Source organism: Nematostella vectensis, chromosome 10 (assembly GCF_932526225.1).
Source record: "Nematostella vectensis chromosome 10, jaNemVect1.1, whole genome shotgun sequence".
Lineage (NCBI taxonomy): Eukaryota > Metazoa > Cnidaria > Anthozoa > Actiniaria > Edwardsiidae > Nematostella > Nematostella vectensis.
The window spans coordinates 4,903,480-4,918,090 of NC_064043.1; the positions used below are offsets into that span (position 1 = coordinate 4,903,480).

The 14,611-nt window shown below is 45.9% G+C and overlaps 2 protein-coding genes across 3 annotated transcripts in view; one reads left to right on the forward strand and one right to left on the reverse strand.

The window, feature by feature from the left end:
- LOC5510263 (matrilysin) lies at positions 1-3,252 on the forward strand. 2 transcript variants are annotated; one of them, XM_032379343.2, is made up of 7 exons: positions 1-161; positions 239-432; positions 772-951; positions 1,832-2,148; positions 2,357-2,380; positions 2,473-2,496; positions 2,848-3,252. In XM_032379343.2, the coding sequence occupies exons 1-7, from the start codon at positions 81-83 to the stop codon at positions 2,949-2,951; spliced, it is 924 nt and encodes a 307-aa protein (XP_032235234.2). In that variant the 5' UTR covers positions 1-80; the 3' UTR covers positions 2,952-3,252. The 2 variants fall into 2 exon arrangements, with proteins under 2 accessions (XP_032235234.2, XP_032235235.2); XM_032379344.2 differs by lacking the exon at positions 2,473-2,496.
- Positions 3,253-3,442: 190 nt separating this feature from the next.
- LOC5510265 (voltage-dependent calcium channel subunit alpha-2/delta-3) overlaps positions 3,443-14,611 on the reverse strand; it is a 33,382-nt gene continuing 22,213 nt past the window's right edge. The window contains exons 32-39 of the mRNA XM_048733458.1: positions 12,353-12,428; positions 12,231-12,283; positions 11,326-11,384; positions 10,907-10,993; positions 10,519-10,552; positions 10,218-10,336; positions 9,940-10,022; positions 3,443-5,084 (exon numbers count right to left, since the gene is read on the reverse strand). Of these exons, the coding sequence (XP_048589415.1) occupies positions 4,980-5,084; positions 9,940-10,022; positions 10,218-10,336; positions 10,519-10,552; positions 10,907-10,993; positions 11,326-11,384; positions 12,231-12,283; positions 12,353-12,428 (616 nt within the window). The 3' untranslated portion in view covers positions 3,443-4,979. The remainder of the gene's footprint in view (positions 5,085-9,939; positions 10,023-10,217; positions 10,337-10,518; positions 10,553-10,906; positions 10,994-11,325; positions 11,385-12,230; positions 12,284-12,352; positions 12,429-14,611) is intronic.

The following is a 14,611-nucleotide window of genomic DNA, read 5'->3' on the forward strand; positions in this document are numbered from 1 at the left end:
CAACAATCCAACACGCTATAAAAGGCAATCGCAAGGACAAGATCTTCATTCGAAGACGATTGTCTTTAACAAAGACGAAGATGAAGATGTTAGTATTCGCCGGGCTGCTCTCCTTGATAGCCTCTGCTGTGTCCGAAGATGACGACCAGACGATGGCCTTGGTATAGTGTTTCTATATAAAGTCCCTGATATTAATTCCTTTGCATGCTTTCTTAGCAATAACTTTTGTGTTCAACAGAAATACTTGAACCAGTTCCACTACATCTCACCGTCAAGATCTGGAAACCACGACGTGAAGACGGCTCTGGAGAAATTCCAGTCATTTGCTGGGCTCCCTGTGACGGGGGAGATTGACGCTGCCACCATCGCCCAGATGAAGATGCCGCGATGTGGAATGCCTGATGTGGATGACGACGGACTCAGAATTCGAAGGTAAACATAAAGGTGACCCAAAAGTTCGTCCTTTTTTCGATTTTCAGATTTTTATCACGCTCTTTTACAAATATAAAATTGTTTAATCAGGAGTCTTTTTGCTTAGGAATTTCACAAATTTATACCTCTTTGTGCTACTGTTTCAAGCGGTTAATATTGGATAAAACACCCGTCGCTACACATAATGTAAAATGCGGCTTGGGGCTAGGCCTAGTCCCCCCCCCCCCCTAGGGCTAGTACCCGTTACTGCCTTGAAGCTAATGTCTAAAAACAGCCTATGGTATTTCGCATTGATTGATTGATTTATGATGATTGATAATGATAGGGCAATTCTTTCAGATATAACCTTCACAGAAAGTGGAACATGAAGCATCTTACATACCATATCTCGTATGGCCAAGATCTTTCGCGTTCAGTACAGGACCGAGTCTTCGCCAAAGCTCTCGATTACTGGGCCCAAGTATCTGGACTAAGCTTTTCTCGCACATTTTACGGACAGAAGGCTGACCTCAAAATCAGGCAAGGATATGAATAGCACCCGCCTGGATTTTCGCAGAATTACCAAAGTTTGTCCAGACTTGTGCTCGTCAGCATTTTTTTTTTGGGGGGGGGGGGGGGGGGCATGACAAGCCTTCTATGGGACTACTGGGAATACCTTAAAGGTAAAGCCTCTTAGTAATTCTGAAGAAAGAAACTGATGAAAGTCCTATGATAGACGATTATACAACAGAATAATAATCTATAGTGTTTAGGCGTTGTCTGAAGGCATTAATATATTCCAAAAATATTATAATTTCTTGCTCAAAAGTAAAGTATACTAAAATCGCTTATTAATTATTCAGATTCACCCGATCTAATCAATCGCATTTCATTGTTCAATCAATCGTTCATTTTGCTGTCCGGTCAGTAATCGAACTTTTTTTTTAAAGCGAGCAAAAGCAAACTTGTCGATATGAAGTTTTGGTTTTTCACTTAAAATTTGATACTGCTTGTAATAATTTTTCAGAGCCGTATCAGCCCACGTAAGATTGGGGGGGGGGGGGGGGGGGCATGATACAGGAACAATAAGCAAATATGGGGGTGGGATAGCCATCCTGCTGGTCATTTCCTTATATATTTTTTTAAATACAAGATTACCTATAGTTTAAAAAGAAAAGTTTAAAAGAGTGCCCATATTTTGATGCTCGTGGGAGAACGTGACAATATAGCAGAAAGTTAATACGACCGAAATTTAACAAGTCCGAAGTTGATTGATGAAGCTTTTTGGGGAGCGTCCTGGCGGAGGGTCTGTTTGTATATTTACAAACGTTTAGGGCCTACCCATTACAAACGAATATTTCACAGTCACACTTAACATGCGTTAAGTCACAGTTAACAAATAATTCATTTCGTTCATCAGCTTTGGACCCAAGTCTCACGGAGGCCCTCATGATCCCATGTGTACATGTGTTCACCCCTTTGATGGACCTGGAAATACCTTGGCCCACGCTTTCTACCCCTCTGATGGCGTCGTTCACTTTGACGAGGACGAGGATTTCACGGACGGGACCTCAGAAGGCATGAACCTGCTCTGGGTGGCGACGCACGAGTTTGGCCACTCCCTCGGTCTGCGCCACACTGATGTGCAAGATGCGGTCATGTTCCCGTACTACACGGGCTACGAGCCAGGCTTCGACTTGAAGGCTGACGATATCGCGGGAATAAGGGCTCTTTACGGTGAGTGATGACACGTCCTGAAAACTCAGAAGTATAAAGCGTTTAAAAGTGCTTCAATGGGATTGTTAAAGAACCATTGTATCTTATTCTTTTAGAGTATATGAACGTTGCATTATCCTGCAAAAGATGAAACAACTGACCGAATACAGCTCATGGATAATAAGACGATGGCAGTGACTATGTTATTGAATTTGTATTTATTTCACAGGAGACGAAAACTCCGGTGGCTCTCGTAAGTATAAGCATTTCTTTAACTATCACATTTATTACCTTTGAAATGAGCTTGTGATTCTTTTTTCTTTTAACTTGAAATTTGTACCCTAGGAGACGAAAACTCCAGTGGCTCGCGTAAGTACTCACATTTATTACCTTTAAAATGAGCTTGTGATTCTTTTTTTTTAAATTTGTTTGGTTTGAAATTAACATTAAGATACCTTTTAAACGGTATTTTATTAATAGCATCCCTGTCACTTGCTTGAATCAGCCAATGGAAATTGGTTCTTTGAGTAGCCAATTTATTACGGGTGCTTAAAAGTGGCGGCGTGATTGGCATTTTTTAATTTCCCTAATGAATGTCCTCTCCCTCTCCCCCTGGGGAGATGTTCCCGTCAGTTGTAGCCTTAAGTACTATGCCTACCGATATCAATTTGAATGTCTTCGAGAAACGATAAAGTAAACTTACCCGATTTCTATATCTAGAACCCTGTGTTGACAACTACAAAAGCTGCCCAGGCTGGACCGCCTATTGCAACAATGACGATTACGTCATCGCCAATTGCAGGAAGAGTTGCGGGAGTTGCTGAGTGATGTCATTTTATTGTAGAATTAATGTTTGCTGAATAAACACAGCAATCTGATACCTAAGCGTCTTTAATCACCGTTAATAGTACCAAAACATAATTCATTACATTTTTATTCAGTCTTCCGATAAGTTAGGCCATGCATGTGTTTTTAAAAGTTTCGTGCCAAATCTCAAATTCCCTCCCTGTCTCAGCAATAAACGAACAAGACGCAATAGTCAGCTTGAGTTCAGGTTACTCTATCATAGAATTCAGCAAATCTCAAATTTTCTCCCTGTCTCAGCAATAAACGAACAAGACGCAATAGTCAGCTTGAGTTCAGGTTACTCTATCATAGAATTTAGCAAATCTCAAATTCCCTTCCTGTCTCACCAATAAACGAACAAGACGCAATAGTGTGCTTGAGTTCAGGTTACTCTATCATGTATTTAACTTGGCAAATAATTTTAAATCGCGAGTTGAGGCTTGGAAGAGATAATATCATGAACAAGGTATCGGTTCAAGTCTTTTATTACAAAATTCTATATATTTTAGATATTTCTTAACATTAATAAAGACGCAGCCTTAAAAAATCCTTTACAAATATAAGCTGCAGCCTAAGTAACAATCAGTTAAAAGAACTAAAAGAAACTCGACACAAGGACACAACTCTTCTGGATAGAAATAACATTAAAAATAAACTCAAGTTAAAACCAAGATTAACAAAACCAAGGATTTCATCTCCAATAAATTTTGGAATCAAAGATCGAAGCATTAAAAATCTTTTGTTCATAAATTTGACACGTGGATTTCAGGGCCCGGCTCCTCGAAAGGAGGTAAGCGCTTACCCACGGATAAAAATGGTTCTTTTGCCAGCCATCTTGGTTCTACATCATTCATGGCCGGACCCGGGCTTTGGAGTAAAACTAATATATTCCCAAGTCACATATTGACTCATTTTACAACATCGAAATACTTAATTTACTCGCATGAAGCATGCCAAAAAGCGTGCAACAAAAGCCTATTGGTACATTTTCCCCCTCGGGATACGTTTTAATCCAATTTTCTTCTGTCCTTACAAGATAAAGGACGAAATTGAAACATAATAGAATCGACTAAATGTTGGATGTATATATCTTTAAGGCAATACTGGTTTATTAAGCATTAAATAAACTAGACCTAAATTTGACAAAGCTCTCAGCAAACTTAATGCGCTCAAAAATAACAATAGAATTGATGACCGACAAAAAGTACATTTTTATCGCTACTACCAAAGGAATTTTTAATGTTATCAAAGAGGTTACCCTTGTTTGTGGGACCTGACCGTGGATATGGTGAAAGAATTGTTTCGACGCAGTTCTTGATCAGGAATAACAAATATTTAGTTGTTAAGAAAAATGTTGCGATGCGTCTGTGCGATTAAAAGTGGACATTTTACCAGCTTCTGGTACTGTAGTAAATCGCCTACTGGTTCCCTAGGGCCTTAGGCGCTTGTTTGTTGATACAAGGTTCGGCACTGTAAAAATCGCAGAAAAGGAGGACTAAATTCCAGAATAAATAAAAAAAGTCCATAGCTCAAACTATAGACTCATTGTTTAAGAAAATAATTAGAATATTTACAACTAAATAAAGATTTTAAATATGAAGCATGATTATCAAATGTGCAATAATATACCAATTGCGCTACATAAGAATGAAACATTTGCTAATTTATATAATGCCCTGTATAGAATACTATAACAACTATAATATCCGGGCAAATAGTTGAAATGCTACCAACATTCAGGTGATGTCAGGTCTCAGGAATAAACGGGTCATAAATGGTTTGACTGACTAAAATGTGTCACACGACCTGAAACTCTCCGTTGCAAATGTCTGTGATATAAATTAAAGCGCAACTAGAGTTGCATAATATAAATCTTTGAATGAATAAAGTTCCACCAATATCCACTTTTGAGCGGAAAAATCACTAAAAGCCTTCCATACTTGTTTAGAAGCTTTAGGCCTTTCAAAAGAGGCAGACTTTCAAAACTCCCCCGCGGTTTAACAGCATCAAGTCGAGTCTCGCATCAGTAGAATAGCCATCAAGAAGATACAACCAAAGAGATAAATAGACGGTGAGTGTAGACTCCCTCGACCAGCTAGATAACCGCTTTCCTGTGAAGCGGGAAAACAATTGGTTACAATATCATAACCCATGATAGCTTGGCGAATTTTGATCAATCATTTTTCGAGACTGAATGAGTCAACAGCCCATTAGGCCGAATTGTTTCAGTCAAATCACACTAGAAGGTAAATTTTTATGACCAATAGCTATTCTCTAGTCTGATCATTTCCCAGTTATTGGCTTTTTAAACCGGTTCTTTTCCGTACTCACAGTGCATGAGGCGTCTCTACTCACAGGGCTGGTAATGTGTGTATGGGGCGTCTCTAATCACAGGGCTGGTAAAGTGTGCATGGGGCGTCTCTACTCACAGGGCTGGTAAAGTGTGTATGGGGCGTCTCTAATCACAGGGCTGGTAAAATCTGCACGGGGCGTCTCTACTCACAGGGCTAGTAAAGTGTGTATGGGGCGTCTCTACTCACAGGGCTGGCAAAGTGTGTATGGGGCGTCTCTACTCACAGGGCTGGTGAAGTGTGCACGGGGCGTCTCTACTCACAGGGCTGGTAAAGTGTGCCGGGGCGTCTCTACTCACAGGGCTGGTAAAGTGTGCATGGGGTGCTCTAATCACAGGGCTGGTAAAGTGTGTATGGGGCGTCTCTACTCACAGGGCTGGTAAAATGTGCACGGGGCGTCTCTACTCACAGGGCTGGTAAAGTGTGTATGGGGCGTCTCTACTCACAGGGCTGGTAAAGTGTGTATGGGACGTCTATACTCACAGGGCTGGTAAAGTGTGCATGGGTCGTGCTCACAGGGCTGGTAAAGTGTGCCGGGGCGTCTCTACTCACAGGGCTGGTAAAGTATGCACGGGACGTCTCTACTCACAGGGCTGGTAATGTGTGCATGGGGCGTCTCTAATCACAGGGCTGGTAGAGTGTGCATGGGGCGTCTCTACTCACAGGGCTGGTAAAGTGTGCATGGGGCGTCTCTGCTCACAGGGCTGGTTAATTGTTCATGGGGCGTATCTACTCACAGGGCTGGTAAAGTGTGTATGGGGCGTCTCTAATCACAGGGCTGGTAATGTGTGCATGGGGCGTCTCTAATCACAGGACTGGTAAAGTGTGTATGTGGCATAGTCACATATTGGTAAAGTGTGCATGGGGCGTCTCTACTCACAGGGCTGGTAAAATGTGCATGGGGCATCTCTACTCACAGGGCTGGTAAAGTGTGCACGGGGCGTCTATAATCACAGGGCTGGTCAAGTGTGCATGGGGCATCTCTAATCACAGGGCTGGTAAAGTGTGCACGGGGCGTCTCTAATCACAGGGCTGGTAAAGTGTGCACGGGGCATCTCTAATCACAGGGCTGGAAAAGCGTGCATGGGGCGTCTCTAATCACAGGGCTGGTAAAGTGTGCATGGGGCGTCTCTGCTCACAGGGCTGGTTAATTGTTCATGGGGCGTCTCTACTCACAGGGCTGGTAAAGTGTGCACGGGGCGTCTCTAATCACAGGGCTGGTAAAGTGTGCATGGGGCGTCTCTACTCACAGGGCTGGTAAAGTGTGCATGGGGCGTCTCTAATCACAAGGCTGGTAAAGTGTGTATGGGGCGTCTCTACTCACAGTGCTGGTAAAGTGTGTATGGGGCGTCTCTACTCACAGGGCTGGTAAAATGTGTATGGGGCGTCTCTACTCACAGTGCTGGTAAAGTGTGTATGGGGCGTCTCTAATCACAGGACTGGTAAAGTGTGTATGTGGCATAGTCACAGATTGGTAAAGTGTGCATGGGGCGTCTCTAATCACAGGGCTGGTAAAGTGTGCATGGGGCATCTCTACTCACAGGGCTGGTAAAATTTGCACGGGGCGTCTCTACTCACAGGGCTGGTAAAGTGTGCACGGGGCGTCTCTAATCACAGGGCTGGTAAAGTGTGTATGGGGCGTCTCTAATCACAGGACTGGTAAAGTGTGTATGTGGCATAGTCACAGATTGGTAAAGTGTTCATGGGGAGTCTCTAATCACAGCTTGGTAAAGTGTGCATGGGGCGTCTCTAATCACAGGGCTGGTAAAGTGTGCACGGGGCGTCTCTAATCACAGGGCTGGAAAAGCGTGCATGGGGCGTCTCTAATCACAGGGCTGGTAAAGTGTGCATGGGGCGTCTCTGCTCACAGGGCTGGTTAATTGTTCATGGGGCGTCTCTACTCACAGGGCTGGTAAAGTGTGCACGGGGCGTCTCTAATCACAGGGCTGGTAAAGTGTGCATGGGGCGTCTCTACTCACAGGGCTGGTAAAGTGTGCATGGGGCGTCTCTAATCACAAGGCTGGTAAAGTGTGTATGGGGCGTCTCTACTCACAGTGCTGGTAAAGTGTGTATGGGGCGTCTCTACTCACAGGGCTGGTAAAATGTGCACGGGGCGTCTCTAATCACAGGGCTGGTAAAGTGTGTATGGGACGTCTCTACTCACAGTGCTGGTAAAGTGTGTATGGGCGTCTCTAATCACAGGACTGGTAAAGTGTGTATGTGGCATAGTCACAGATTGGTAAAGTGTGTATGGGGCGTCTCTAATCACAGGGCTGGTAAAGTGTGCATGGGGCATCTCTACTCACAGCGCTGGTAAAATTTGCACGGGGCGTCTCTACTCACAGGGCTGGTAAAGTGTGCACGGGGCGTCTCTAATCACAGGGCTGGTAAAGTGTGTATGGGGCGTCTCTAATCACAGGACTGGTAAAGTGTGTATGTGGCATAGTCACAGATTGGTAAAGTGTTCATGGGGAGTCTCTAATCACAGCTTGGTAAAGTGTGCATGGGGCGTCTCTAATCACAGGGCTGGTAAAATGTGCACGGGGCGTCTCTACTCACAGGGCTGGTAAAGTGTGCACGGGGCGTCTCTAATCACAGGGCTGGTAAAGTGTGTATGGGGCGTCTCTGTTCACAGGGCTGGTAAATGTGTATGGGGCGTCTCTACTCACAGGGCTGGTAAAGTGTGCATGGGGCGTCTCTACTCACAGGGCTGGTAAAGTGTGTATGGGGCGTCTCTAATCACAGGGCTGGTAAAGTGTGTATGGGGCGTCTCTAATCACAGGGCTGGTAATGTGTGCATGGGGCGCCTCTAATCACAGGGCTGGAAAAGCGTGCATGGGGCGTCTCTACTCACAGGGCTGGTAATGTGTGCATGGGGCGTCTCTAATCACAGGACTGGTAAAGTGTGTATGTGGCATAGTCACATATTGGTAAAGTGTGCATGGGGCGTCTCTACTCACAGGGCTGGTAAAATGTGCATGGGGCATCTCTACTCACAGAGCTGGTAAAGTGTGTATGGGGCGTCTCTACTCACAGGGCTGGTAAAGTGTGCACGGGGCGTCTCTACTCACAGGGCTGGTAAAGTGTGCATGGGGCATCTCTAATCACAGGGCTGGTAAAGTGTGCACGGGGCGTCTCTAATCACAGGGCTGGTTAAGTGTGCACGGGGCGTCTCTAATCACAGGGCTGGTAAAGAGTGCATGGGGCGTCTCTAATCACAGGGCTGAAAAAGTGTGTATGGGGCGTCTCTGCTCACAGGGCTGGTTAATTGTTCATGGGGCGTCTCTACTCACAGGGCTGGTAAAGTGTGCACGGGGCGTCTCTAATCACAGGGCTGGTAAAGTGTGCATGGGGCGTCTCTACTCACAGGGCTGGTAAAGTGTGCATGGGGCGTCTCTAATCACAAGGCTGGTAAAGTGTGTATGGGGCGTCTCTACTCACAGTGCTGGTAAAGTGTGTATGGGGTGTCTCTACTCACAGGGCTGGTAAAATGTGCACGGGGCGTCTCTAATCACAGGGCTGGTAAAGTGTGTATGGGGCGTCTCTACTCACAGTGCTGGTAAAGTGTGTATGGGGCGTCTCTAATCACAGGACTGGTAAAGTGTGTATGTGGCATAGTCACAGATTGGTAAAGTGTGCATGGGGCGTCTCTAATCACAGCTTGGTAAAGTGTGCATGGGGCATCTCTACTCACAGGGCTGGTAAAATGTGCACGGGGCGTCTCTAATCACAGGGCTGGTAAAGTGTGTATGGGGCACCTCTACTCACAGGGCTGGTAAAGTGTGCACGGGGCGTCTCTACTCACAGGGCTGGTAAAGTGTGCACGGGGCGTCTCTACTCACAGGGCTGGTAAAGTGTGCACGGGGCGTCTCTACTCACAGGGCTGGTAAAGTGTGTATGGGGCGTCTCTACTCACAGGGCTGGTAAAGTGTGTATGGGGTGTCTCTACTCACAGGGCTGGTAAAGTGTGTATGGGGCGTCTCTACTCACAGGGCTGGTAAAGTGTGCATGGGGCGTCTCTACTCACAGGGCTGGTAAAGTGTGCATGGGGCGTGCTCACAGGGCTGGTAAAGTGTGCATGGGGCGTCTCTACTCACATGGCTGGTAAAGTGTGCATGGGGCGTCTCTACTCACAGGGCTGGTAAAGTGTGCACGGGGCGTCTCTACTCACAGGGCTGGTAAAGTGTGCATGGGGCGTCTCTACTCACAGGGCTGGTAAAGTGTGCACGGGGGGTCTCTACTCACAGGGCTGGTAAAATGTGCACGGGGCGTCTCTACTCACAGGGCTGGTAAAGTGTGCATGGGGCGTCTCTACTCACAGGGCTGGTAATGTGTGCACGGGGCATCTCTACTCACAGGGCTGGTAAAGTGTGTATGGGGCGTCTCTACTCACAGGGCTGGTAAAGTGTGTATGGGGCGTCTCTACTCACAGGGCTGGTAAAGTGTGCATGGGGCGTCTCTACTCACAGGGCTGGTAAAGTGTGTATGGGGCGTCTCTACTCACAGGGCTGGTAAAGTGTGCACGGGGCGTCTCTACTCACAGGGCTGGTAAAGTGTGTATGGGGCGTCTCTACTCACAGGGCTGGTAAAATGTGCATGGACATGCTCTACTTACAGGGTTGGTGGTCTCGAAGCATCTTCCAGGCCTCTTGCGATATAGAGGTGATTGACAAGGAGACTCGTCATTTGTAATGTCTAGTAGGATACATTAAGGCACTATACAGATATTTCATATAATAATATTACATCAACATTATTGTCATCACGGGAGCCTATTTTTTTTAATGATTTCTGAGACAAACCTTGAATATTCTAATACACCTCAGATACACCTTCAATTAGCACGCGAAATGTTAATTTAAATTTTGTGTTCCTGGAATTATCAAAGGATATATGCAGGGGCCTCGCCAGGTATGCCGAGAGAGACATACTTGTCCTGACACTGTCCACACTTAGCGTCTACCACAACTAGGTGGAGATTACTGTAAGGTACACTTGCCACAATATAACTCCTGCAGAGAGAACCAAAATAATGCCCTTACTCGGTCAACTCCTACAGAGAAAAGCAAATCATCTAACTAATGCTTACTCGGTCAAATTATAAGGCACACTTCCAACAGAGAAAACAAAATCATTTTACAATCTAACTATCCTTTACATGATCAAATTTCAAGGCAAGTACTGGCGTAATTACCTTGAGCAACTTGACGACTTGCACTGTGATGTGCCTGAATAAGAATCACAATTTGCACAGTGAGGCAAACAGAGCTTTATCATATTATACACATGTCAGGGCCATAGCAGGATCAGGGCACTGGGGGCACGAAACCACCCCCCAACATTTTCAAAAATTATTAAAAAAAATGACCAGTAAGGGCGTGACCGTGCCCCCAAATATTTTCTAAATGTTTCTGTATTGTGCCCCCCCCCCCCCACACACAATATTTCTAGGTCTACTACAGCACTGCTGCTTAGTCACACCATCCCCCAGTGCCTTGCACGTCGCGAATATACGAGCGTTGGGCATGCGTCCTGCCTTTGCTCTTGTGTCCTAGTGAGAACCAGCTGTTAGTGGACCTTACCGTTAGCTAAGACGGTCGTCTTCTCTGTGTAGTATGTAGTAAGGTCCTTAACACAGCTAAGATTCTTAGGAACATCTTCATTGGCATCTAGAAAAGATGGTATGTAACCGTTAAGACTCTTCTTGACTCTGAGCTCTCTACACTGCAGAGTCGGTATAAAAGGTCCTACGATCACATTTCACCATGTTTGTGTGCTGGTGCTGACTATGCAAACTGGTAAACTTTGTGGAGCAGCCTATCTTTACCTTGACGGAAAGTCAGTTACATGTCGGCTTTAAGACATGATAAAGCACTACTCACTCTTACAAAACAACCAAGGAAGAACAATTCCAGTGCAGTAATAAAAAACAAATAGACTTTGGATTGCGAGTAATTTGTTAACAGTTTTGTGGCGTATAATTACATTTTTACGCACTCACCTGCAAAGGGCTTTGTCTCAGAGTACAACCAGTTGTACACGTTGAAGTACATAAAGAACCTGGCAAAATATAAAGACATGGGGGGCTCTAAACAAAGGGTGAGATTTGTATGAACGGGAGGGCCGTTGAAACATTGCTTATAGTACAGTGGAACCTGGATTTTATGATTTGCCTCTAGAGAAAGAAAATGTATCGTAAAAGCGAGGTATTGTTGCAAAGACGTCTCGACTTAACGATATAAAGGAAAATCAATTGCAAATATCTTTGAAGCGAAGTCGGGTTAATAATCAACTTTTACAACAACAACAAAAATGCAACATGTCCTCTGTGTAAGACTGTTCAGTTACTCTCTGCAAGACTGTAAATCTGTTTTAACAGGGTCTCTACAGTAAAAAAAAAAATCGATTATCTATACTATACTAGTTAGGTGTCTTTTGTTTTTCTGTCTTTATTCATAGACAGAATCAATAATATATCCTTGTATCGAGGTCAAACTTACGCTTGGGTAAACAGATTTTTTATCGTAAAATCGAGGATATTGTTGTATCCAATATCATAAAATCAAGGTTTTACATTTTACTGTATTTTCACTGTAAAATCGAGGTCACAGTTAAATCCAGTATCGTTAAATCCAGGCTCCACTGTACTAAAGTATGAATATATTATTATGAGATATTTCTAACGACAGGCCAAAAAATGATTTTATAAATACAAGGCTATATAGCTTGTAAGGTTCACACAAAAAATGAATCTAAAATCAAAATTGCTTTTTTATTATTTCCAAATGCTATTCTGACACCTATAGTGTAATATTGCATATCTAGATAGTCAATACCCCCTACTAATCAAAGGAATTATCAGGATTTTCGGGTTTCCCATAAGTGTAAAATTAGAGTGTAACTTACATGACCGCTTTTGACCTCCACCAGTCGACAAGAGAGGACAACTCGAAGAGGGGCTGAATGACACAAAACAGTATAGGTAAAAGAGCAGTAACTCGGGTTATGCAAAGCCTTGAGATACTAACGCTCAGTAAAGACGAGCCACTGCTGCCAGTCCCTTTCTTTGTTTCTGTGACAGCCTGGTAATCCCTGAACACGACCCTGTTGGACAAGCACGTGGACATGTTAACACTAAACACGACCCTGTTAGACAAACACTTGGGCATGTTAACACTGAACAAGACCCTGGCAGACAAGCACATGGACATGTTAACACTGAACAAGACCCTGGTTGACAAACACATGGACATGTTAACACTGAACAAGACCCTGGCAGACAAGCACATGGACATGTTAACACTGAACAAGACCCTGGTTGACAAACACATGGACATGTTAACACTGAACACGACCCTGGCTGACAAGAACATGAACAATTATTATCAACACTGGAAGGAGCCTATGTAGGGGGTGGACATGCTAATAGGGGTTCATGTACCAGGGGTTCATGTACCAGGGGTTCATGTAACAGGGGTTCATGTACCAGGGGTTCATGTACCAGGGGTTCATGTACCAGGGGTTCATGCACCAGGGGTTCATGTACCAGGGGTTCATGTACCAGGGGTTCATGTACCAGGGGTTCATGCACCAGGGGTTCATGCACCAGGGGTTCATGCACCAGGGGTTCATGTACCAGGGGTTCATGCACCAGGGGTTCATGTACCAGGGGTTCATGTACCAGGGGTTCATGTACCAGAGGTTCATTTACCAGGGGTTTCATGTACCAGGGGTTCTAGTACCAGGGGGTCATGTACCAGGGGTTCATGTACCAGGGGTTCATGTACCAGGGGTTCATGTACCAGGGGTTCATGGACCAGGGGTTCATGTACCAGGGGTTCATGTACCAGGGGTTCATGCACCAGGGGGTCATGTACCAGGGGTTCATGTACCAGGGGTTCATGCACCAGGGGTTCATGCACCAGGGGTTCATGCACCAGGGGTTCATGTACCAGGGGTTCATGCACCAGGGGTTCATGCACCAGGGGTTCATGTACCAGGGGTTCATGTACCAGAGGTTCATTTACCAGGGGTTTCATGTACCAGGGGTTCTAGTACCAGGGGGTCATGTACCAGGGGTTCATGTACCAGGGGTTCATGTACCAGGGGTTCATGTACCAGGGGTTCATGTACCAGGGGTTCATGCACCAGGGGGTCATGTACCAGGGGGTCATGTACCAGGGGGTCATGTACCAGGGGGTCATGTACCAGGGGTTCTAGTACCAGGGGTTCATGTACCAGGGGGTCATGTACCAGGGGTTCATGTACCAGGGGTTCATGTACCAGGGGTTCATGTACCAGGGGGTCATGTACCAGGGGGTCATGTACCAGGGGTTCATGTACCAGGGGGTCATGTACCAGGGGGTCATGTACCAGTGGGTCATGTACCAGGGGGTCATGTACCAGGGGGTCATGTACCAGGGGTTCATGCACCAGGGGTTCATGCACCAGGGGTTCATGCACCAGGGGTTCATGTACCAGGGGTTCATGCACCAGGGGTTCATGTACCAGGGGTTCATGTACCAGGGGTTCATGTACCAGAGGTTCATTTACCAGGGGTTTCATGTACCAGGGGTTCTAGTACCAGGGGGTCATGTACCAGGGGTTCATGTACCAGGGGTTCATGGACCAGGGGTTCATGTACCAGGGGTTCATGTACCAGGGGTTCATGTACCAGAGGTTCATTTACCAGGGGTTTCATGTACCAGGGGTTCTAGTACCAGGGGGTCATGTACCAGGGGTTCATGTACCAGGGGTTCATGTACCAGGGGTTCATGGACCAGGGGTTCATGTACCAGGGGTTCATGTACCAGGGGTTCATGCACCAGGGGGTCATGTACCAGGGGGTCATGTACCAGGGGGTCATGTACCAGGGGGTCATGTACCAGGGGTTCTAGTACCAGGGGTTCATGTACCAGGGGGTCATGTACCAGGGGTTCATGTACCAGGGGTTCATGTACCAGGGGTTCATGTACCAGGGGGTCATGTACCAGGGGGTCATGTACCAGGGGGTCATGTACCAGGGGTTCATGTACCAGGGGGTCATGTACCAGGGGGTCATGTACCAGTGGGTCATGTACCAGGGGGTCATGTACCAGGGGGTCATGTACCAGGGGGTCATGTACCAGGGGGTCATGTACCAGGGAGTCATGTACCAGGGGGTCATGTACCAGGGGGTCATGTACCAGGGGGTCATGTACCAGGGGGTCATGTACCAGGGGGTCATGTACCAGGGGGTCATGTACCAGGGGTTCACGTACCAGGGGGTCATGTACCAGGGGTTCACG